Genomic DNA, 25281 nt, shown 5'->3' with positions numbered 1-25281 from the left:
CACTGAGGAAGAGGAGGAGGGGGATCGGGCGGAGTGTCGCGCGAATGCGAATGCGATGGGATGGAGGAGAGGGGAGTGTCAATGCCGCTGCTTCGTTTATAAACAAACGTACTACTATCGTACATACACAAACACTTGCCACTTCGGGGATGAGATGAGACGATGTTGATGTAATTATGCGACGGTCGCACGTGACCCTGTCGCCAGGCGCGATGTATGGCTTTCGCATAAGAGAAAGAAACTTGCTCATACCATGCGGATACATCTGCTTTCCTTTCAGATGTTCTCAGCCTCAGGTGCGTGCGTAAACTCCCCATCCTGCCTGCCACCGGCAGCTTCAAGCTGAGATGCCCCGTTCGATGTGGAACCTGCCCTGCAGAACTACCAGATGATCGTTAGGGCAAAACTATATGCAAAAATGATGATGCATTAGTAGCTGTTAATCGCGTGGGTGTAGAGAATACCACAGCGTTTTTTTTTTGAATTGAGGGGCATGCCCCCGATTTCATTTCATTGCATGAAAGGAAACTAATAAAACAGATCAAGTATTCTTCAGATTCCATCCAGCCCTCAGATGTCCTACCATGACATCCAGGCATCAACAACTAGACAACCAAAAGAATAAAGCTTGCAACTAAGAAAAAACTTCATACTTATCAGAAATGCATACCCAGGTGAGAGGTAACCACACAGGGCTCCTCTCCCCCACTCATCGCCACATACTCTCCAGGGAGGACAGAAATTCAGCTAACATTACAGACAAAATTACTCCCCGATGTCAAGACGTTTCACCATGGGCGCCCATCCTCTACTCTTGTTGAAGAAACCATTCGCAACATCAACCAACAGTGTTGCGACGGCCCGCAACATCTGTTGCCCTTCTTTTCTCTGTAGACCAGCCCAGTAAGACATCCAATAAGATATTTGAAAGAACAACACACTAGGATCATGAGGGTAAACATGATGAAATGTAGCAGCATTTCTGGCTTTCCACAAAGTCCAAAACACCGCAGAAACACCCACTGCTATTGTTTGCCTACTATTCTTAGGAATTTTTTTTACCCAGGCAGTAAACTCTTCTATCTTGCATGGAATGTCATGAATTCCAGTTACATTCCTAACCACACCCCACACAAACTTAGCCACCACACATGTACAGAAAAGATGATCAACCGTTTCTGAGTAATCACAGAAACTACAGTTTTTATCCTTTCCTTTCCAGTTTCTTTTCACCAAATTGTCTCTAGTTAGGACACTATTCTTAAACATCAACCACAAGAAAACTTAACTTTCAGCGGTATCCTCGCCTGCCACAATTTCCTATGAGGCCAGTCAGCCTGATCCGTTTTTAAAGCAAGATACAAAGATCTAACCGTGAATCTACCAGATTTAGTTAGCAGCCAACTACATCTATCCTCTTGATCGTTTAAAACTACTTTACTGCATAGATTTTTGAGCTCATACCACATATCAGCCGTGTCTCCCCATAAAACTCTTTTAAATCTAATCAAACTCATATTATCAGACAGAACTTTTGGCGACAGTGAAATCTGAATTAAAGGTTAGTAGATAGAGTCTAGGGAACTGAATACCACATCGTTGTCGCAGCTGTCCAATAACATGGAAGTTCAGAGCCGTGTAAACAGATTGTTTCAAAATGTTACTCATAGTAAGGGCATGTCCGTCTATCGTTATCACGCCGAATTCATTTCTAGATAGCCTGTAGGCAGAGCGACGACACAAAGCAAAGGGAAACTAGGGTGACGAAATAAGGCAGGCTTCCGCTGTCCCTGCGGATGAAGAGGGCCTCGTAGACCGGAGCATTGATGACCACTATGGCCACACAGAGGACAGCCTGCAGAAACAAAGGTCCCAACCCTGCCGTTCCTTCGCGCAACAGAGCTCTGCCCAGCCCGACCACCAGGCACACCAGGTTGAACAGCGCGATCGTGGTGATGATCACAAACATACCCGAGATGGGCCCGAACTCCATCTTCCCCTTCTTGTACCTCTCCAGAGCCTGCGACTCGTCCACCTTCACCGTCAGCTCGAATCCGGACTCGGAGACGCCCAGCATTCCCCCGATCGTGTCGATGGCCGCCAGGAGGTAGGAGGTGGTCCTTCTCATGAGCCACATCCTTTGTGCGTTCCACCACTCCACTGCAGTGTCACCACATTGCAGCGACTCCATTAGGCTCCAGGAGTATGAAGCTACCACGACGTATATGAATGGAATGCACCAAGGGCTGGTTATCTGAATGAGTTGCACATGCAAGTATCGTGTCAGAACTGAACCGCGGTGCGTAAAAATGAGCTAGGGAACATAGTGTAGAATGTTAGTCATTACCTCAGGGAAAACAGAGACGCCACTGAGGAAGCAAAGTGAAGGAATGATGACATAGTAAAAGGTGGGGAAGCTGTTCAGGGCCCAGAAGCCACAGACCGAGTAACCCATTTGAAGACCCAGCTTGATCTTACCATGGCCTAATAAAAAGGGACTGTAATTGGAGAGGGATATTTGGAGGAACCCTTCTGACCATCTCTTGTGCTGAACCAGGATCTGGCCTAGTGAGGTAGGGGCCATGCCTAAGAAGCCCTTTCTAGCGGGGTTGTAGTACACCGATCTCCACCCGCGGCATTGGATTTGCAATCCTGTAATCACATCCTCCAGTGGGCACCCATATCTAACTCCTTTCTGCAATTCAGAAACACAAACTCATCAAAAATGATCTGCATAACAGTACACACATGCAAGGAAGGACATCCTTCGGGCATCACTGAAGGATTTTCTGTATATACTCATCAAAGAGAAGGGGATCAATGGAAATGTTCATATTCAGGTTTGTAGAAAGAGATAGAGATACCTCAATGCCCCACGGGGTGTTATGCTCATACGTGCATGTCACAAGTGACTTGGACGTTTCTTCCAGCTCATCTGCATTTTCTGCTATCCCCACTCCTCTATCCCAGTCTTCCTTGTAATCTTTACTATATATTTGTCCAGAGAGGGTCTCCCTGCGATGGAAGCATCCAGTGCCATAGTAACACATTCCACCCCATCCATCCAAGCAAGGGTTATCCAACTGAACATCAAGTCAATGAAACAACAAACCAGATTAGTCTTAATTACAGCTTCAGACATAGGTGTGTCCTTTGTCGAAATTTTAGGAGGTGCTATATTATCTTTCAATTGACCTCATTGACAACGTTGATGGGATTGCCATAGATGTCATTGTGCACCACATTGTCAAAGTTCTGAGGGTACTGCACAAAACCGATATCTTGACCTTGCTCTTCATCTAGGAAGAAGCACAATGCATCTCTAATGGACTCAGAGTTGTTGGAGTACATATCACAATCAACATTCAGAATGACTGGGCTGTTGCTTATCACTGAAGATACCCTTATCTGCACAATTGACCTTATTAAGGTATATAAACACAATGAAGGTTGATTCTAAATGGTAATTCTAGAAAATCATTGACTATACCAAGAGAGGACACCTACCAAAGCATTTAATGATCCAGCTTTGAAGTGATGTTGTTCCTGAGGTCTCTTCTCGCGTGACATATACACAAGTTTTGGCAATGCATTTCCATCTACATCAACTGCCTTCCGTTTGTTTCTATCAATTAGAATCTAGCAATGGAGAACCATTTGATTAGACGGGATCACCAAAATTATGCAGATAAGAAATATAAATTCTACTCTGCTATTACAGTTTTCTGTGAAGGTAGATTCTTCACTGGATGAATATCAACCATGTCAGGCTCGTCTTACATCAGGTTGAATTACATTCAGCCAAACAAGCACCTATGCCTTTTATTTTAACTACCTGAATTAACTATCAATTGCATGGTTGGATAGTAAAAAACTAAACAACAATTGTATTTTTTACACCAACATGATGCGTTAAACTTTTATAATTGTAATAACTGCTCTATTGCACACTGATTAATTTGCACTGCTATACTGCAGAGCCACTAAAATAAGCGGTGTACATCTTTTTCTTTTTCCTCTGACTACTGTGGGTTTTCTAGCTTCTCAGAGCAAACACTACTGTGGGATTTCTAGCTTCTCAGAGCGAACATGGAAGCTCCTTTTGGAATAGTTTTAACAGTGGACAGATTGCCTAGAATTATTCTCCATAGGTACTACTTGATAAACATAAAAACATATTTATTTTTTCCACAACACTTCAATTCACCAACACTCTTATATGTTAGCTTTTATAACCAATTCACCAGCTTTGTATTAGCTACACGAGTTGGTTTTCACACTTCTCATAGTTATCATATTATTTTGAATTTCAAAATCAATTACCATGCACTTCATCTAGTAGTCAGACTCTGACCAAACTACCATTTTTACCTGGACTATTGAAGGGTGATCTCCAGAAGTTATCATCTCATTCCATTCAGAGAAGCCTCTGTGGTTGCATTCTGGAACCTCGGGAATCTTGCCTGAATGTACTACTGAGTTCACGCGATCTGTCAGATCCTTGTACAACTCCTGCAATTCACAAAAGAGGGGAAAACAGATAAGAAAACAATGTGTTGGTTTCACAGCCTTACACGGCAAAAATGGAAGGCCAGCAGGCCCTTACACCAGTAAATATTGTATCAGACTGCATCACAACATCATTTCTTTCGAGATAAGCTAAATTGCATAGGTGCAGAACAAGTTTGTGATCTACCTTCATGCGGAGCAATTCTTGAGGGCTACAAGCATCATGAGGGGTAGCCCCTTCGGCAAAGTAGGCAGCTGGTGACCTGGGCTCCACCTTGTAATTTTTGCAAAATGAAATCCAGTGCTTTGCAAACTCAGATGCCTCATGAAGAGCGTAGAATGTTACAGCAGAACCAGCATCATCAGACAAATAGATGTTTAGCTTCTCTGGCGGGTAGTCATAAGCCATAACAGACAGAACCGTGGAGATGACAAGCATGGGTGGTTCAAGAGCTGGGTCCGCTGTACACACAAATATGTCCACACCAGGGAGCTGGTCATCATCATATCTGTTTGTGGCCAGTATTTTAACAAGTCATTCACCACAGACATAGATAGTACAGTCAAACTAATTTTTGTTCATACGATGCTATGCAGATACCGCGCTATCTGAACCATGTAACTAGGCATGAATGTGCATCATCACAATACCCATGGCCATTGAGGTCCTTGATGGAGCATAACAGTACCTGATTTGGCAGTAGCCGTGACTCCTAGCTGAAATATATCTATGTAAATGAATCATATTCTAGCATGGGTGCGATGTTTCAATTGTATCCACAACTCTGGAACCATATTCTAGCATGGGTGCGATCTTTCAACTGTATCCATAACTCTGGGTAGTTATGACAAAGCGTATCTACTTCAGGCTTGAGCCCAGCTGAAAAAGAAAACGGGGAATGTGCTAACTACACTGCTGCAGACATACAATACAATGCAAGGTTTGTTCTCGAGTCTCGATGTCACATTATTTCAGCAATAAGCCTTCGCGGATCACAGATGTAAGTTGCTGGACTTGGTGTGATTCAGAATCGGAAGGGAAGCCGCCTCTAAAGGCGAGCCCCTGAACTAATGCTCTCGTCGGAGCTCTACTTGTCCAGCTAGCCATTCCGTCGAACACTCTCTGCTCTACGAGAGAGAAGGAAAAAAGCGCGGCGCAGATCAGGCACTAACCTCTCCGAGAGGCGGTCCTTGAATGTGGTGCGGCGGACCGGGTTCCAGCGCACGGAGAGGGTGAGGACCCAGTAGAGGCCGAACAATATCTCGGCCACGAGCAGCCCCAGCCCCGCCCGCCACCCCAGGCTGCTGCTGCCCCTCGCCGGGATGTGGGTGGCTCTGTAGAACCATATGAGGAGGATCCCCGCGAAGATGGTGCCCGCGTACACCCGGTACGCCAGCACCCGCTTCGGCTTCTCCGTCGCGAACAGCGGCGGGCGGCCGCCGCCGCCGGAGACGCTGCTCCCGGCCATCCTCCCTGCCTGCTAGTGCGAGCGAGCGAGAACGCAGGTGTGGAGCGTGACGGGTAGGCCTGGGTCCCTGGGTCAGAGGTGCAGGGGCCGGGTATGTAGCGGATGGTCAACGGAGCCTCCCCGTTGGAGCCGCCTCTGTGTTGGAGAACTTTGACCTCTTGTCAGTCTTCTAGTAGACACATCGCTGTAGCTTAGCCGCCACCATGCTCATTTCAATCTATTCATCTTAAATTATGATAATACAACAAACATCAAAAATAATAAAAATTACATCCAAATTTGTACACCACCTAGCGACGACTGCAAGCATTGAAGCGAGTCGATGGCGTGCCGCTGTCATCGTCTCTCCCTCATTCGATCTGGGCAAAAATTATAGCAGACAGTCAAAAAGTTATAGTGCTAAAACCTCATAGGACCAGTGCACCGAAAACAGCAATTGTCACTGATGAAGAGTAACGTAGATGACAAGGATCCAACCCGAAGGCAGATGAATGTAGACGAACGACGACCAGATCCAAGCAAATCCATCAAAGACGGATCGGCCGAAGACACACCTCCACATGCCCACCGACGATGGTAGACGCACCATCGGAACAAGGGCTAGGTGAAACAGAATCTTATTCAATTTTCAAGGAACCGTCGTCTCGTCTTCTTGAATAGGACACAAAACCTAACAAAACTAGAAGAAACATAAAAAACGAAACCCTCCCACTGAGAAGGACCGGGATCAACCGCGTTTCCATAGCCCTAAGGCCACCAAACACGAGGCAGACCGGCGGCGACACCGGCGGGAGGCAGTGAAACCCTATTTTTTTTCTTAAAAAGCAAATATATTTCAGTTTGCTATTGAGATTTTTTATATCATTCGGCTTTGGAGATTAAAGCCCTGATGATCGATAGGGAGTTTGTTCCATAGACTTACATTGTGATCAAAATGGAATAGCAGATTGTTTGGTAAGGTATAGCAATTCTTTTCTTTAAGTTCGGTATAGCCGTTCTAAGAGTATCACGGTTATGTGGTTACATAGAAGGCCCCATGTATCGAGGAAATCTTACCTCTACACTTTTTTTTTCAGGAAAACTTGATCTATTCATCTTTAATCATGGTAGTACATTAAACACCAGAAATAATAAAAATTACATTTAAATCCGTAGACCATCTAGCGACGACTACAAACACTGAAGCGAGCCGAAGGCGCACCGCCGTCATCGTCCATCCCTTGCTGGAGCCGGTCAAAACATTTGTAGTATCTAGTAGACAGTCGAGAAGTCATCATGTTAAGACCTCATAGGACCAGCGCACCAGAATAGCAGTCGTCGCTGTTGAAGAATAGCATAGATCGGAAGGATCCTACTTGAAGACGCACAAACATAGACGAACTACGGCTAGATCCGAGCAAATCCACAAAGGAAAGATTCGCCAGAGACACACCTCTGCACGCCCACTGGCGATGCTACACACACCATTAAGACATGGGCTAGGCTGGGAAAACATTATTCCATCTTCAGGGAGTCGTTATCGTCTTGTCTTTCTGATCAAGATACAAACCCTAACAAAACTCGAAAAAACATCTAGCAAGGGTCGGGATCTACCGCACCACCATGGCCCTAAGGCCACCTGAGACGATGCGGACCGGCGGCGGGAGGCAAAGAAACCCTAGGCTTTTCATGGGGAGGAGGCAATGTGTGGAACCTTAGCACACCTCTAGACCTCAACTCTCTATTTTTTTTGCGCTGTACCTTGACTCTATTACTTTGGAACAAAACTCCCTGTTTCGTCGCAAAAAAAATATACATCTAAAGTTTTTGAAAAGTAGATCTCCAGTTTAGTGGAAAATGTTATAAGGAATTGATTCTCTAAATGATGAGGTCGATTGATAAAATAGGGAATTGCTGATATTTTGATTGGTAAACAGAAAATTACTGATATTTCAATTGGTAAATAGAAAATTACTGATATTTCATCCATTTCAGATTGTCAATTTTGTACTTCCTTCATCCCACAATATAAGATGTTTTTGCAAGTTAAGGAATTACCATAGGTGTATTTTGAGTACCAAAGGTGTATTTTGAGTGTACCAAGTGAGTAGACTTGGATATAAGAAAAATATACTAGAAATATTATTATTATTATGAAATATAGCGTTGTGCGTGTGCTAAAGAAAGTAGTGGTTGCGTGTTCTGATATTCTCAACTAAGAGCATCTCCAGCCGCGCCCTCAGAAAGGCCTCCCCACGCGATTTTTTCGCGCCGGTGCCGGAAAAACGGCCCAGTTGTGCCTCCAGGAGCCCGATTTTCGCCGGTCTGGGCCGAAATCAGTGCCGGCGGACCCAGACCAAACCCGACGCACTGGGGGCGCCCGGGGGCGCCGGGGCGAGCGGTTTTGGCGCGAAAGAGCCGCGTCAGCGACACCGCCCTCGTCTTCCCTAATGCCTCGGTTTCCCGCGGGGAATCAATGGCAAGGCTGCCGTCAGTCAGCCTTGCCATTGATTCCTCACGGGCGGCGCGTCACGGGGGCGGGCGGCGCACCTCCTTGTCGGCTCCTCCTCCGCGCTCCGTCAAGCCAAAGATGGAGCCGGGCCTCCCTGCCATGAAGACGGAGCACGGCGACGTGAAGCTAGACGACGACGCGGTCCTGGAATGGGCACGCCATGACTCCTTGAAGATGGCGAGGGAGCGCCAGTGCGCCGCCCTGCAACGCTTCGCGTAGCGCCACCGGGGCGGCCGCGACGAAGGAGGAGTCGTTGTCATCGTCGACAGCGACGACGACGCGCCACCGCCGCCGCCGCCACCAGTCCGCCATGGCAACGCCGGGCAGGGGTCCAGCAGGGACGCCTGTGTCAAGAAGGAGAAGGACGACGATGGTGAGGATGGCGGCGACGACGGCGACTACTCAGCGTTCAACCAATTTCTTTTGTAGATTAGTTATGTATTTTGTTATGTAATGAAAATCCGCAAACATGTCTAATATATGCCCAAGTTTGCCGAAATTTAGTCGTGTTTAGCCGAACTTCGCCGAACTTTGCCGAAATTTGCTATATATTTTTCTTTCTTGAACGCGCCTAGGAGCGGCCCTGGGGCCGGCAGCCGGGGACCAACTCGCCCCAGGCCGATTTTTTGCGCTGGCTCACCCCCAGATGGCGATTTTAGACGTCGCCTCGGGCCAACGGCTGGAGATGCTCTAAACAGTCACACAATACCGCCACCGAGCTGCACCGGTAGAACTGGACACGAAGCACGAATGCTCTGGCGCGTCTTTGGGAGTACAGGCGACCCCAAAAAGAGCTCTGTGTAGGAAAAGATAAACAGATGCGCTGCAGCACCCTAGATCACATATACACGTATGCCAAGCTCAGGGCTGTTCAATCACAACTCGCAGCTATTCTTGGTTTCACATCAACCTTTTCTAAGTTTTCCCTACGTACTATTCAGTTGCAGCTCCGAAGATCTTGGCCTGATACTGCAATATGCCTTTGGCAAGCAAACACCTGAGCTCACCAGCAACAGGGTGGTGGAACTGAAACTGCATCATGTGGTGTTCAGTGAAAAAATACGGCATTCGACGACGAAGGTGGTAAAAAATGAGGACAGATTGAGAATTTACCAAGTCGACGGAGACACACGAGCATTGCTCCCCGAAATCTTCAGGGGGCAGAAGATATAGCCCATCTGTTTATTTGAAGAGCTTTCTGAGACCATTGAATAGTGACAGAGCTTTAAGCTCACCGCCGGCCCTCATGTCCCTCAATCTCCTACGCAATATCTGCACCATATCAACGGGAGGAAATGTGAGGCGCCAAGGAATAACCGCATGACGTGCAGAGCGAAGGAACCAGCTAGGCTGCAAGATCTATGCTGGCTTACGTATTGTGAACGATATAGGATCCTCCGTTCGCTGATGCACAGATCTCTTGCTAGCTGCTTTAGTAGCAAGGTCCTGTTGGCCTGCTTTGTATTGATTGAGACTTCCGCAGAACCCTTGGCGCCCTGAAACATTATTGTTTGACTTAAAAACTGACATTTGAAGGAAATAATATTGGTGCCGAATGATTATGATTTGTGTAACTTATAACAGGAATGGCGCGGTCTGAAATCACATGGGGAATTGTGAAATCTGCAAGATAGCCACAGACAAGATCTCACCTCTAGGTACTTGGTATATTTTTTTATACTAGATTCACAGCAGTCCAAGATAAACTGAAGAGCCTGCTCGTCCAGCTCGGGATAATTAAGTGCAGGCTTGGATGAACCTTTATTGGATGCAGCAACAGCCATCTGCACAAATAAGTTATATAGGCAAGCTGTGTTGACCACCCTTGTTATAGCTGTATGGAGACAGTTCTGAAAATAATTGGTGCCAAATAACAGCACTAACCTCCTCAAAGCGTTGAATCATCTCAGGAGGACTGACTACAAGAAAGGCATAAGCCATCAGCTCAACTGGCCACCCTGTGACCCTCAAGGGGAAACTTTCAGACCTGATAATGGTGACCAGATCCACCCTTGTCAATACTAACCATATAACTTTGATAGTATAAAAAATGTACAAAACAAGGCAATAAAAATGAAAACAATGTTGCACATACTACTGAACTGGTGCCATTTTCCCCAGAGAACATGCAACCTAAAGGTCCTCTCGAAAATAAGGTGACACTGACAAGAAACAAGAGCCTATGGTGGATGGTGCCAAGAAGTTGGAGTTGATTGCCACGATCTTTATGTCCCGGTTTAGGTGGTGTTGAGCATTTCTCCAGTTTTATGTGGCTAGTCATTTTCGTTGCCCTTTTGGACAAATCTTGTAATAAATACTATGACTATATGCATCTCAAGATCCAGACGCTGGGAGAGTTTTCTCTTCCATTACCCAAAACAATGAACCAAGTCAAAATCTATGACTAGATGCACAACTGCAAATTCATTTTTTCCAAAACGTGAGCAGGAACTTTACCATTTTATTGGGAGAGAGAACATCGAATCAACGAGGATGTCAGCACCAAGACATTCAAATGGATCAACACCATCGACACAAGATATAGCATCTTAAATTTACTTCTTGAGGGCAAAATGTGATTAAAAATTCTCTTCTAAATGAAATGTGTTACAAACTCATTGCACAAACAAAATGCTATTTTCGTATTTTATTCTTGATACTATCATGAAGTAAAAACAAGAATATGCCAACAAATACCCCAATTTAATGAACTTCTCTAACCTAAACCAAGTAACAGAAGCATATGAAGTTCCGCATGGAAAAAGGATGAGAGCACTTACTCTGACAAACCGTGTTTCTTTAGTGCTTGTAATTTCTCTTTGTAGCACTCATCAGACTTGTTAAGAGACACCAAGAATTCAACTGAATCATTTGGATTTGTTCCCTCTTTTGGTACAAAACCATAGGAAAGCAATAGCTCACCACTGGATTTCTTCCCATAGGATATGAACACCTGAGGAGGTCAAACAAGAAATAGACAAGTTAGCTAGTAATAATTTCTCATAAGAAACACATTTAAAATAATATATGCATGGAATAAGACTAATTGGCCCCAAGCGTAACACATGCAGAAAATGATAAGGCCACAATAAAATAAGTACAGTGGTGGCCCATCTGAAATCAAGTATACTCTATCTGTAAAATATAAAATGGATAGATGCAGAGACACAGCCTGTACAAGACTCAAGATGATTTCGTACTTTAAATGCCAGTCTATTGGTACAGAAAAGGGTGCACAATATACTAGATGAAATTATATTGGATTTCAACTAATTCCCAGTTCTGTAAAACCAAAAGAAGATGCCACATGGCCTTCCGAAAACAAGCAATAGTGAAGATTATGATCATCATTAATGTCGTGGACATGGCAATTACCAATGGATGAGGAGTGATGGACTTTTTGATAACTAACTTGGTATGGAGAAAATATATAGTAGAGTCAAAGCACAAATGAAAAAAGTTACCTGCTCACCTGGTTGATACGAACGATCAGTGGTGAAGACTATTCCTTGCGATGACTTGTCATAATCCAGGAATGCATCTACCTGGAAAGTTGATTTTGCTAAGAAAAAATGCATGACATTGTGCACTTCAGGAAGACTTGGGAAATGATGGAAAAAGGTGGAAAATTGTCCGATATGCGGTGCTTAAGGAATTCAGCACAATATTGCTAAAAATTCTTTGTAAACAGGAGAAATGTGGGACTTGCTGTGCTTCATAATTCCATACAACATTTTTTAGAACTGAAATGATTCTTTGTAAAATATAGAAAATGTAATACCTCAGGGCTATGGTTAAGCATATCTGCCCAAGGAACTAGTGCAACCTTTCCATCCATTGATTCTAAACGAACCTGCAAAATAGTCCGATGCAGTGTGCGTGTTCTTATAGCAGAAAAGGGCAGCAAAAGCATATGTATATGTAATGGAAAGGGCTATCAGATAAGCAAAATGAAGTAAAACAAGGTTTGCATCATATTTTAGCTTCACGACACTTTGTCTTACCAGACGTGAGAAGAGAATGCCGAAGGACCATCTAAAGTTCTCCATGTTGTACACCTAAAATAAGAAAGTAGCAGCACCAAACTCAAAAATCAATTAATGATAATAATTGGTACATTTGGTGTCATCAGACCATATTATTTGTTATAGTAGCGACTTCCTCTCCTTTGTTTTCATAGTGATAGTCAAACAGTTAAATATCATCAGCATTGTTTAGTCATGCTGTATTCGGAACATTTACTTAATCGAATTTATGCTTCTGTGTATAGAAATTGGGTGGCACTGGCTGCGACGAATTCCGGACATAATCGATTGATGGCAGTTTTTTTGTGTTTAAATTGAAATAAAATGGAATCCCCGTGAATGCCCCATGTCACAAGAATAGTTCTCCAAACCCCCCTCTTATGTTCATCAGTTTAAACTACTCTCTCAGTTCCAAATTACTTTTGAACTAAAACCACGACAAGTATTTTGGAACGGAGGGAGTAATATAGCAGCGGTTGCGAAGCATACCTTCTCGGGGAACAAATCTGGATATTTAGAAAATATTCGATCTCGAAGGTCATTGTATCTGCCAAAACCATAAGGCGTCATTCCAGTGAGGGCACCAAACAGAGGAGAAAACTTAGTATGGTAAATGACTAGGACAAAAAACAGATAGACACTTACGTCCCAATCACATCACCGATCCTTGAAATTGCCCGTTCCCTGATCGGAGAAGCCACCAAGTATGCATCTATCTCAGTGCGAGTCCTACAATGACAAAGAAAGGCTGTACAAGATTGAGAATGTTATCTCAAAAACCACTCGTCTTATCACTCGGGTGTCAAACCAACAGTAACCGTGGGGCTATACCAGTACAAAAGCGAGTAAGGCTGCCTAGGCAATGCGTCGATATAGCTGCTCCACTTCGACGAACCCTCCAAGCTGGCTTCGCTTATGAGGTAGGTGGCGAGAAGCGGCCAGTCCGGCACAGAGTACCTCTTCATCACATCCCCCACCTCACGGTTGCTCCATTCCTACACACGACACGAGCACAAGAAAGACAGTGATTGTGAAAACTGAATGCCGTTAATGGGGTTGTGACTGATGAGACAGATTGTATGATCATTTCTACCGAATCGGCGGTGATGACGAGGGTCGGGGGCACGAAGAGCAGCTTCTCTCCATTCCGGACGTTCTTGAGCGCGACGAGGCCGCGCTCTCCGATGTCCACCTTCTCTAGGGCCAGCCGCTGCTCGGGGAGCCCCGACGCGGTGAGCCACCGCTCCAGCGACGCCGCGCTCTCCAGGGACTCGATCTCGCAGCCCCATGGGACACCCGCGACGACCTCGCGCTGCGCCGGAGCGGACGCGGACGCGGACGCCGACGCCGCTGCGGCGCGGACGGAGAAGCGGGGGCGGACGCTGGAGGAGGAGGGGCATGGTCGGAGCCGACGGGTTGCGCGCGGGTGCGACGGCGGCCGGAACTGGGGGTGGAGAGCGGTGGTGGTGGTGGTGGCCATTGCGAAGCCGCGAAAGTGGAGGGACGGTTGTGTGCGGGTGCGGGGGCTTATCCGCTCGTTCGTGGCGGGCCGGGGGTTTTATCCGTTTCTCTTACGGGCAGGCTTGAAATCTCCGTTTTCGTGGGCTTGACAGGGCTTGTTGTGACGAACGGTTTTGCAAAGATGAAACCTTTCATCGGTTTTGAAAAGATTTCACGCGTTTTTTTCTGTGTTTTTATTCATGATGTGCATTGGTTTTAATTTTCTTCTTCCTTTGTTTATTATTTCAAATACATGTCGACTTTTTTAATACACGTTGTACATTTTCCGTATACGCACTGAACATTCTTTTGTACTCATTCAACATTTTTTAAATACAAGATGAATATTTTTATAAATACATGTTTGAGCATTTTTTTTGTTGAATACTCCCTCTGTACCAAAATACTTGTAGTTGGGAGAAACTTGTACTAGTTTCCCCCAGCTACAAGTATTTCGGTACAGAGGTACTATATGTTAAAAATCCAAATATACATTGAGACTTCTTGGAATACAAATTAAAAGAATAAGACATGTGAAACGTTTTTAGGTACACCTTGAACATTTTAAAAAATGCATGGTGGATTTTTTAAAATACACAATGATTTTTTTCAAATACACATTATACATTTTTGGTATACATGTGGACATTTTTTTATACATGTTGGACATTTTTAATACATGATAAACGATGATCATTTTTTTAAGATGTCATAAACATAACCGTATAACCGATCACTAACCTCAGACTCCTCAGTGACGCCTTGGGCGGCCTCTACCTCGAGTACATGTAGGATCTCCAATCCTGCACTCATTTCCCATGCCAAACACAAACGCAAACCTGAACCGGAGCGCTCACCTGATGTTCTGCAAGTGCACAAAATTTAGTCGTGACTTTTTTAAAATAAGAGTATTGCTACTCATGATGGAGTTGTTGGATTTTTCCGAATAGTAAGGGTGAAGTAATATAATAGCAGATAGTATTTCCTTCAGTTAAGAATTAAGGTTTATCGAACCAGTAGGAGCCACCACACCAGCAATGTGATAGTATCTGCACACAGACACAACAATTGCTTGCACCCAACGAAGGCAAGGGTGTCGTCCAGTGGCGGAGCTAGCGATATATTACTGAGGGGGCAAATAGCTAAATATAATTGTGTGGAGGGGCCAAATAATGTACTTATCTTAATTTGTGTCATTCTAAACAGTATTTCTTCACAAAAAATCATGAGCTGGGGGGCCATGGCACCTGCAGCACACCACATAGCTCCGCCAGTGGTGCCGTCACTCCCCTTGTTCTTGCCAGTTACAAGATTAAAATTGATGTGACATGCAAAGCAATAAAAAGTAAAAAAGAAAATGAAAGAAAGCAAACAAAACAATTGTAGGAATCTTAGTATTGATGGAGAATGGATCCGGCGTCCATAGGTTCACTTATGGCATCTCTGTCGAAAGCATCGCGATGGTGGGTAAACAAATTATTGTTGGGAAGTTGATAAAATTGAGCATACTTTTGATTATCAACCATGGCATAATCATTACATGGGCATTAAGTCTGTGACAAGTAGACCGCTAATCCAACTACATCTACTACTATTACTCCACCCCAAGACTGATATCCAGTATGTATCTTAAAGTATTAAGTTCATGACAAACAGAGTAACGCTTTAATTAAGATGACATAATGTAGCCAAAATAAGATCAATCAATATGAACAAACCCCATAGTTTATCCTTAGTAGAAACAATACAATACATGCCTTTGCCCCTTCTAACACAGGGCAATATCACAAGATTGAACCTACCACAAAGAACCTCACCCGCTTAAGATAAATCAATTTAACCTAGGCAAAGTAGACGGATAGATCAGAGAGAAATACAAAGCTATAAAATTACGTAGCAAAGAGATCTCAAAGACTCGAATAAATTCAATGAATAATCTGATCATAAACCCATAATTCATTGGATCCCAACAAACACACCGTAAAAGATTACATCAGATAGATCCTAGAGAAGATCATTGTATAGAAGATAGATAGATAGATGGAGGGAGGGAGGGAGAGAGTGAGAGGGATGGAAAGAGATCTAGGTACTACTATGGCTCTGTGGGTCCTAAAGGAACTACTCACACATCATCACGGAGGCGGCAAGGTTGATGAAAATGGCATCCCCAATGATTCCCCCTCCGACAGTGTGACAGAACATGCCTCCAAATGAGATCGCTTTAAAATAGAGGCTTGCGGTGGTGATAAAATTGTTTCAGGTCTCGCTTCGAGGGTTTCTGAATATATGGATTTTATAGGCGAAGAATTAGGGCAAAAAGAGCTACGAGGCACCCACAAATCAGAGTGGCACACCCTACCCCTTAGGGCGTGCTCCCCTGGCTTGTGGGGCCCTTGTGGGTTGACACATCCATTTTGCATCATGTTTTTCTTTTGTTATTTATGATGTATTGCGTTAATATTTCACTTCATCAGGCAATTCTAATGATTTTATCTCTCTTATTTTGCAAGTTCTATATGAAGAGGGAAATTGTCGGCAACCGAAATTCTGGACCTAAAAGGAGCTACACCAGAGATGGCTATTCTCCGGAGTTCTAAATGACCTGAAAATTTATGGAGATTTATTTTGAAATTAATAAAAAATACTAGAAGATGAATCACCACGAGGGGCCCTGCTAGTGAGCCATAAGCTCAGGTGGCGCCCCCTAGGGCGCGCCATGTGAGCTTGTGGGCCCACCATGTAATGCCCCGGATGTAACTTACCATATTTGTACTCCAACTCTTGCCATTTTCGGCACTAAGTTATGAGATTCGTGGTTGGGTTTTTGTCTTCGTTTGCATCTTGATCATGTCATGCATATCATATCATGTCATCATGTGCATTGCATTTGCACACGTGTTCGTCTCATGCATCCGAACTTTTTCCTCGTTGTCCGTTTTGCAACCCGACACTCCTATGTCCTCCGGTGCCCCCTTTTGCCTCTTTTCGTGAGCGGGTGCTAAACTTTCTCAGAATGGATCGAGATTTGCCAAGCGTCCTTGGTACACCACCGGTAGACCGCCTGTCAAGTTTCGTGCCATTTGGAGTCCGTTTGGGTACTCCGTCGGTTAACCGGGGAACCGTAAAGGCCTCGTGTGTGTTGCAGCCCAACACCCCTCCAAAGTGGCCCAATAACCCATCCAAACCCCCTCCATCCTCTCGGCCGTTCGATCACGATCTCGTGGCCGAAAACCGCACCCCATTTGGACTTTCCTAGCTCCCTCTACCTATATAAACACCCCCTCCAAAATTCGCAGTCCAAACCCTAAAAATCCTCCCCTCGCCGCCACCGGACACGTCCGGCCTCGCCGGACAGGATCCGCCGCCGCCCGCGGCCAATCAAGGCGCGCCACTTGTCGCCTCCCCGCCGTCGCGGCCCGCCGGGCCCATGCGGGACCCGCCCGGCCCGTTCCGCTGCCGCCCGCCCGCGGTTGCCCGCGCCCGAGCCGCGCTCGGCTCCGCCGCCCGTCCGGCCGCCGCCTCCCGCCTCCTTGCCGGACCGCGCCGCTGCTCGCCGGCCCTCCGCCTCGCTGCCTCCTGCCGAGCCTCGCCGCTCGCCGTCGCGGAGGCCGGGCCTCCACCGAAGTCCATCGCCGGTGCCACCCAGCTCCGGCGCCGCCCCATCCTCCTCCAGGCGTCTCCCTCCTCCAACTCCGGCGTCCAACTCCTCCAACCCCGGCCAGATCTCCGGTGAACCTCGAGCCCGGCGCCGCCCGATCCCAGATCCAGATCCGTTTCGCGAGGAGGTTGACCTCGTTTTTGCCATTAAGTCATTTTATTTTGCATTTTCATGCACTATTCATCATGCCATAACTCCTCATCCGTAGCTCCGTTTTGTGCATGCCATATATCGAAATGTTCATCATGTTGTGCTCTTCATTTTGTTCCATTGTGCCATGCTTGTTTGAGTCCATCTTGATGCTCAAATTGTTGATGCAAGAGTGCTATAAAATGTTAGGTGCTGATTCTTAGCAGATTATGAGCATATGTCATTTTGCCACATTTATTGTGTGCTGCATATGAGCATGAGCTCTACATGTGTTTTGGGCTATGCCATGCCATCTTTACAGGGGTGTATTCCATGTATTTTTGTGATCAATGTGGTGCTAGCAAATGCATGCAAAGTAGCTCTCGTCATATTGTTGATTTCAGAGACTTAGAATTTCACTAAGTCATTGCTCTACTGTTATTTTTATGCTATGTGTTCTTGTTGCTACAGAGAGATCCATGCTTCTTTTGAGTATGTTCAGTAAGGATGATTTTGACATATGGTTATGCTCTATCCATCCATGTCACTGTTTGCATTTATGGAGTGCCCTAGCATGACTCAATCTTGCTCTACTTTTGCTATAAAATGTTCCTGGCAGATTGTTTACGTGTTAATCAAATTTGCCAAGGTTGTTGTAGTTGATCCATGCATGCTATGAGATTGTTCTTGCCATGGTTAGCTTCTTGATCATGTATTCTTGCTGTTAGTATGCTCATTTTATCATGCAATGCCTTGTGGTGAGTGCATCGAGCTCGCAAAGAGGCCTTCATAATTCTGTTTTTGCCATGTCCAGTTTTCTGCTAAGTCTGAATCTGTTAACGAAACTTGCTATGTTTACATGGGTGCCATCATATATTCTGATCCTTTTTGGCTTATGGTCAGTAAGGGACTTTTGTTATATACTTTGAGTAGATTCATGCCATGCCCTTTTTTTTGTTATGTTTTGTTCCTGTAGAATGTTGTTATCTTGCTCTAAACATTGCTTCCTGATGTTAATTCCTGACATGTTAGTTTTTTCACTAAGTCTGTGATGCTGATATCTTTTGCACTTTTGCCATGCTAGTTTGAACCTGCACTTGTGTGATTTAGCCGTAGCTCAGCGTTCATCTTTTATCAAGCATCTTGAGTAGATCACTGCCATGTGCTTTGTTGCTATGTTAGAGAGCAGTAGCTTAGTTTCTTGTTGCATTTTAGATGGCATCGTGCTGTTAATCGCAGATTTGTGCCATTATTGTTTTGCTTGCCATTTGCAAACCATGCATCCGTTTCCGGTGATCTTTATATCAATTTCGACGGAAATCAACTCATCTTTCCAGCGGCACTCTTGGTTTGCCAATTTGAGGCCTGGTTCAATCTTTTCCTTCGGGAGCATGCATATGCATTGCATATCACATCCCGCATATCATGCCATGTTTTGCATCATGTTGCTTGCGCATTGCACCGTGGTTGATTGTTGTTTCCTTTGCTTGTGTTCTTGACTTGGGTAGAGCCGGGAGACGAGTATGTGATCGAGGAACCCGTTGAGTACGCTTACGAGGATCAAGCTTACGTCAACTCGGAGAACTTTGCAGGCAAGATGACCATACCCTCGAAATCACTTCTATCTTTGCTTGCTAGTTGCTCGCTCTTTTGCTATGCCACGATACCTACCACTTTCTATAGAATGCCTCCCATATTGCCATGTCAAGCCTCTAACCCACCTCGTCCTAGCAAACCGTTGTTTGGCTATGTTACCGCTTTGCTCAGCCCATCTTATAGCGTTGCTAGTTGCAGGTGAAGATGGAGTTTGTTCCTTGTTGGAACATGTTTATTGTTGGGATATCATTATTATATCTTGTTTACTTTAATGCATCTATATACTTGGTAAAGGGTGGAAGGCTCGGCCTTATGCCTAGTGTTTTGTTCCACTCTTGCCGCCCTAGTTTCCGTCATACCGGTGTTATGTTCCTTGATTTTGCGTTCCTTACGCGGTTGGGTTATAATGGGAACCCCTTGATAGTTCGCCTTGAATAAAACTCCTCCAGCAAGGCCCAACCTTGGTTTTACCATTTGCCACCTAAACCTTTTTCCCTTGGGTTTCGCGGACTCAAGGGTCATCTTTATTTTAACCCCCCCGGGCCAGTGCTTCTCTAAGTGTTGGTCCAACCTGGGCGATGTCCAGCGCCCCCTGGGCAACCAGGGTTTATGCCAACCCGACGTCTTGCCCATCCGGTGTGCCCTGAGAACGAGATACGTGCGACTCCTATCGGGATTTTTCGGCACATCGGGTGGCTTTGCTGATCTTGTTTTACCATTGTCAAAATGTCTTGTAACCGGGATTCCGAGTCTGATCGGGTCGTCCTAGGAGAAGGAATATCCTTTGTTGACCGTGAGAGCTTGTGATGGGCTAAGTTGGGACACCCCTGCAGGGTTTTGAACTTTCGAAAGCCATGCCCACGGTTATGGGCATATGGGAATTTGTTAATGTCCGATTGTAGAGACTTTACACTTAACTTAATTAAAATGAATCAACAGCGTGTGTAGCCGTGATGGTATCTTTTCGGCGGAGTCCGGGAAGAGAACACGGTCTCGTGTTATGCTTGAACGTAAGTAGTTTCATGATCACTTCGTGATCTTTATAGCTTCTCGACCGTGCTTTGCTTCTCTTATCGCTCTCATTTGCGTAAGTTAGCCACCATATATGCTAGTGCTTGCTGCAGCTCCACCTTACTACCTTTCCTACCCATAAGCTTAAATAGTCTTGATCGTGAGGGTGTGAGATTGCTGAGTCCCCGTGACTCACAGATTACTTCCAAAACCAGATGCAGGTGCCGATGATGCTATTGCAGGGGACGCGACCGAACTCAAGTGGGAGTTCGACGAGGATTCGGGACGTTACTATGTTTCCTTTCCAGACGATCGGTAGAGGATCCAAGTTGGGGCGATCGGGGATCTATGCATTTGGGGTGGTCTTTCTTTATTTGGTTCCGTAGTCGGACCTTGATTGTATTCTAGATGATGTAATGCTATATTTATGTATTGTGTGAAGTGGCGATTGTAAGCCAACCCTTTATCCCTTTTCTTATTCAGTACATGGGATGTGTAAAGATTACCTCTCTTGCGACATGCCTACTATGCGGTTATGCCTCTAAGTCGTGCTCCGACACGTGGGAGATATAGCCGCATCGTGGGTGTGACAAGTTGGTAATCAGAGCCTTCCTCGACTTAGGAGCCCCCTGCTTGATTGAATCGCTGATGTTGTTGAGTCTAGAAAAATGTTTTGAGTCTTCTAGGATTATATATACCGGAGAGTAGGATTCTTTTTACTCCTCAGTCCCTTCGCCGCTCTGGTGAGGCCTCCTGACGTAGAGTTTTGACTATTCTCTCCTCAAATTTCATGAAATATTTTTTTAGGATCACGTGGGTATCTTGGAATCGTTCCGATGGTTTTGTGACGAGAACATTGTTCTTGGTGCCTCCTGACATTTAGGGGTTGTGGTAGTGTCCCGGGGAGTTGAGCTCCAAGGTGTTGTTGTCACAATTTTATCGTTGCAGTTCTGGAATACCTGAGTTCGCCGACATCGAAAATCTCTTTTATGCAATTGCTGGTGAGATAACCTCGACGCCACCCAGTACTGGGGCGGGAGTTCGGGAGTATTGCCATAACTCGTATAACAGATGCTTTTCGAAGGTTGAGGTAAATGATTTCCGAAGGTTTCTTGGTTATGTGTTGAAGGATGTATACAGCTGGATGTAGGATTTGCTAGTTTTGGGTGAGATATTATGCTTCCCCTGTATCCCCAACACCTGATTGCATAACCAGAAAGTTTCGGGAGTTTCATAGGTGGGAATTCATGTAGCTCTAGTATTTCTTCCGGCAGATATTTGGTTTGTGATTGGGTAATCCTTACCAATTATTTGTTCATGTCCGTACCTTGTTGTTTTATTCATCTACATTTATCTAAGTGGCTTCTCAACTTTATGGAAGTGTGATCATTTACTTTGGAATTCATTCGTTCATCCTTGTTCGAATGTTAAGGCTATATGCTGCAATTTTGATCCATTGATTCAGCTTGAATATATGTCTTTCAAGATGCTAACCGATGTCACCCTCTTCAGGGTGGCTCCTCCAACGCGTCAGAATCCGGAACCTCCGCCACCACCTCCACCTTCGGAGGCATGGCAAGCTGTCATGGCCGCCACCAACGCCAACACGCAGATGCTTTTGCAACTCTTGCAAGAGCGTAACCGAGGAAATCAAGGCCAAGGCAACAATCAAGCTCAGTTTTCTACCCTCAATCAGTTCCTCGCAAACCAGCCGAAGTCCTTCAGTAACCGTGTCAAGGCCACAGACGCTGACGATTGGCTCGTGGATATATGCAAACATTTTGAGTGTAGCAATGTTAGGCCTGAGGACTTTGTCAAGTTTGCTTCGTTCCAACTCAAAGACCAAGCTGCTGAGTGGTATCAACAATACAAATATTTCAGAGGAGGTCGTGTGATTACCTGGGATGATTTCCGCTGAGACTTCAAAGCTCACCACATTCCTCAAAGTGTTGCTAAGAGTAAGCGCGAGGAGTTCCGCAATCTCAAGCAAGGCAACATGTCTGTTTACCAATACAACATCATGTTTCAGAGGCTTGCTCGCTTCGCCAAACAAGGCATCCCTGATGAGAAGAGCATGATTTATCAATTCAGAGGTGGCCTTAGAGAAGATCTGCAACTAGCTCTCATGCTTTTTGAGCCAACCGAGTATGATGAATTCTACAACATGGCACTAAAGCAAGAAGCTGCTTAGCTCAAGTGCGATGCTTCTAAGAAGAGAGTCAGGGATGCAACTCCATCGTCTTCTTCAACTCAAGTGGCAGCTAAGCAGCAAAAGTTCTGGTTGCCTCCTCCTCCTCTGTTCCGTTAGCCTTATCAGTAGAAGAGTAAAGGTGGCAATGGATCTTCCCAGCCACCCAACCCAGGCTATCAGAACAAAGCTCCGTCTCATGCTCCAAGGTCAAGTTCTCCTTATCACCGTCCGCTCTCAGAGGTTACTTGCAACAAGTGTCAGCAGAAGGGGCACTATGCAAACAAATGCTTCAACCAGAGGTGTCTTCCGCCTCCTCCTCCTGTGAAATCTGCCAGCAATGCAGTGGTCAAGCATAATTCCAAGTCTGCAAAGGTCAACACGATGAACGCAGCTTAGGCAGAGGACTCTTCAGAAGTGATCATGGGTAATCTTCCTGTTAATGATATTCCTGCAAGAGTTCTTTTTTATACTGGCGCATCTTTGTCATTCATATCGAAGCCTTTTGCATCCATGCATGATTTGCATACTGTCGATTTGCCTAAACCGATAGTGGTTTCCTCTCCGGGTTTGTTCATGAACACCAAAATGATGGCTCCGGATGTTTCTATCAAGATGGGAGATTATAAATTTCTGTCTTCTCCAATGGTCCTTGGTAACTCGGATATTGATCTAATTCTCGGCATGGACTGGCTTTCTAAGCACAAGGCTCAGCTTGATTGTGCTGCCAGGCAGATTCAATTGACACACTCGTCTGAGGATGTGATCATCTATGCCACTCATGACGATACCATTCGACTGTTTTCTCTCAATGAGAAGGGCGAGTTGAATGCCATCTCTTAGATTCCAGTCGTTTGTGAATATCAAGATGTCTTTCCAGAAGAGCTTCCAGGAATGCCTCCTCACCGGCCAGTTGAATTCATCATCGATCTTGAGCCTGGCACGGAACCTGTTTGCAAACGTCCTTACAAGCTTGGACCAGAAGAGTTGAAGGAGCTGAAGAAACAACTCGATGTACAAGAGCGTATGGGTCTGATCCAACCGAGTTCTTCTCCATGGGGTTGTGGTGTTCTTGTTGTCAAGAAGAAGGATGGCACGGACCGACTCTGCGTCGACTACTGTCCATTGAACAAGAAGACCATAAAGAACAAGTACCCACTTCCCAACATCAATGAGCTTTTCGAGCAACTCAAGGGTGCCCAAGTATTCTCCAAGCTTGACCTCCGTATGGGCTATCATTAGATTCGCATTCCTGAACAAGACATCCCCAAGACAACATTCAGAACAAGCTATGGTTCTTATGAATACACTGTCATGTCTTTCGGCCTTGTCAATGCTCCTCCAACGTTCTCTCGCATGATGAACTTCATCTTCAACCCCTACACAAATGATTTCGTCTTGGTGTATCTCGATGACATTTTGGTCTTTTCCAAGAACAAGGAGGATCATGCCAACCATTTGAGATTGGTGCTGGACAAACTCAGAGAACATCAGTTCTATGCGAAGTTTTCAAAGTGTGAGTTTTGGCTCGATGAGGTTCTCTACCTTGGCCATATCATCTCCGCCAAGGGCATAGCTGTTAATCCTGAGAAGGTGTCTACAATTGTGAATTGGGAACCGCCTCATAATGTGAAGCAGCTCCGCAGTTTCCTTGGGCTTGCAAGCTATTGTCGAAGATTCGTTGAGAATTTCTCTAAGATTGCAAAGCCTCTTTCCAACCTCCTCCAGAAGCATGTGAAGTATGTCTGGACGCCTGAATGTGACATCGCTTTCAACACCCTCAAAGAGAAGCTAGTCACAGCTCCAGTTTTGACTCCTCCTGATGAATCCAAACCATTCAAGGTTTTCTATGATGCTTCCCTGCAAGGTCTCGGTGCTGTGTTAATGCAAGAGAAGAAAGTTATGGCCTATACCTCTCACCAGTTGAAGCCTAACAAAAAGAACTACCCCACTCATGACCTTGAGTTGGCGGCAGTTGTCCATGCTCTTTTAACATGGAGACATCTCTTGTTGGGAAGGAAAGTGGACATCTTCACTGATCATAAGAATCTCAAGTACATCTTCACTCAACCCAACCTCAACCTTAGGCAGACTCGTTGGGTCGAAATGATTCAAGAGTATAATCCGAGTATTGAATATACTCCAGGCAAGGCCAATGTCATTGCTGACGCTTTGAGCAGGAAGGCTTACTGCAATAGTTTAATTCTCAAGCCCTTCCAACCGGATCTTTGTGAAGCTTTCCGCAAACTTAATCTCCAAGTTGTTCCTTAAGGATTTCTTGCCAACCTCCAAGTCTGTCCTACTTTGGAAGATCAAATTCGTGAGGCACAACTTCTTGATGCAATAGTGAAGAAGGTGAAGATTGGGATTGCCAAGAGCCAACCCAAGTACAAGTGCTATCGCCTTGATGACAAAGATACTCTATTCTTCGGGGATCGAATTGTTGTTCCTAAAGGTGACCTTCGTAAAATCATTATGAAAGAGGCTCACAATTCACTCCTATCCATTCATCCTGGAAGTACAAAGATGTACCATGACCTCAAGCAGACGTATTGGTGGACTCGAATGAAGCGAAAAATTGCTCAGTTCGTGAATGAATGTGATGTCTGCAGAATAGTGAAAGCAGAACACCAACGGCCAGCTGGTCTCCTCCAACCTCGTACCATTCCAGAATGGAAGTTTGAACACATTGAGATGGATTTCAT

General features: G+C 45.2%; 2 protein-coding genes across 2 annotated transcripts; both read right to left on the bottom strand.

Annotated features, from left to right (window-relative positions):
* Positions 1–1551: 1551 nt before the first annotated feature.
* On the bottom strand, positions 1552–6091 carry LOC125514447 (cellulose synthase-like protein E2). The gene is made up of 8 exons (XM_048679786.1): positions 5683–6091; positions 4697–5018; positions 4372–4512; positions 3508–3639; positions 3196–3408; positions 2865–3083; positions 2348–2695; positions 1552–2254 (listed from the first exon to the last, which is right to left on the bottom strand). Exons 1-8 carry the CDS (start codon positions 5976–5978, stop codon positions 1712–1714), a joined length of 2214 nt encoding a protein of 737 aa, XP_048535743.1. The 5' UTR covers positions 5979–6091; the 3' UTR covers positions 1552–1711.
* Positions 6092–9270: 3179 nt separating this feature from the next.
* LOC125514446 (ribulose-1,5 bisphosphate carboxylase/oxygenase large subunit N-methyltransferase, chloroplastic) lies at positions 9271–14038 on the bottom strand. The gene is made up of 13 exons (XM_048679785.1): positions 13588–14038; positions 13326–13489; positions 13140–13223; positions 12984–13041; positions 12474–12527; positions 12251–12322; positions 11934–12014; positions 11250–11422; positions 10354–10456; positions 10122–10253; positions 9843–9965; positions 9583–9741; positions 9271–9501 (listed from the first exon to the last, which is right to left on the bottom strand). Exons 1-12 carry the CDS (start codon positions 13972–13974, stop codon positions 9652–9654), a joined length of 1521 nt encoding a protein of 506 aa, XP_048535742.1. The 5' UTR covers positions 13975–14038; the 3' UTR covers positions 9271–9501; positions 9583–9651.
* Positions 14039–25281: the final 11243 nt, after the last annotated feature.

This window comes from Triticum urartu, chromosome 6 (assembly GCF_003073215.2).
Source record: "Triticum urartu cultivar G1812 chromosome 6, Tu2.1, whole genome shotgun sequence".
In the NCBI taxonomy this organism is placed as follows: domain Eukaryota; kingdom Viridiplantae; phylum Streptophyta; class Magnoliopsida; order Poales; family Poaceae; genus Triticum; species Triticum urartu.
The sequence above is the reverse complement of the archived record's forward strand: the minus strand, read 5'-3'. Positions and strand labels throughout refer to the sequence as shown.

Excerpts from the sequence above, each read along its gene's own strand:
- LOC125514446 (XM_048679785.1), bottom strand. The coding sequence starts at position 13,974 with ATGGCCACCACCACCACCACCGCTCTCCACCCCCAGTTCCGGCCGCCG. Across the intron at positions 12,528-12,983 it reads CAGATTTGTTCCCCGAGAAG|GTGTACAACATGGAGAACTT; the intron begins GTATGCTTCGCA and ends TTCTTATTTTAG. Across the intron at positions 12,015-12,250 it reads TGCTTAACCATAGCCCTGAG|GTAGATGCATTCCTGGATTA; the intron begins GTATTACATTTT and ends TCAACTTTCCAG.
- LOC125514447 (XM_048679786.1), bottom strand. The coding sequence starts at position 5,978 with ATGGCCGGGAGCAGCGTCTCCGGCGGCGGCGGCCGCCCGCCGCTGTTC. Across the intron at positions 3,409-3,507 it reads CTGGATCATTAAATGCTTTG|ATAAGGGTATCTTCAGTGAT; the intron begins GTAGGTGTCCTC and ends TCAATTGTGCAG. Across the intron at positions 3,084-3,195 it reads CCATCAACGTTGTCAATGAG|TTGGATAACCCTTGCTTGGA; the intron begins GTCAATTGAAAG and ends CTTGATGTTCAG.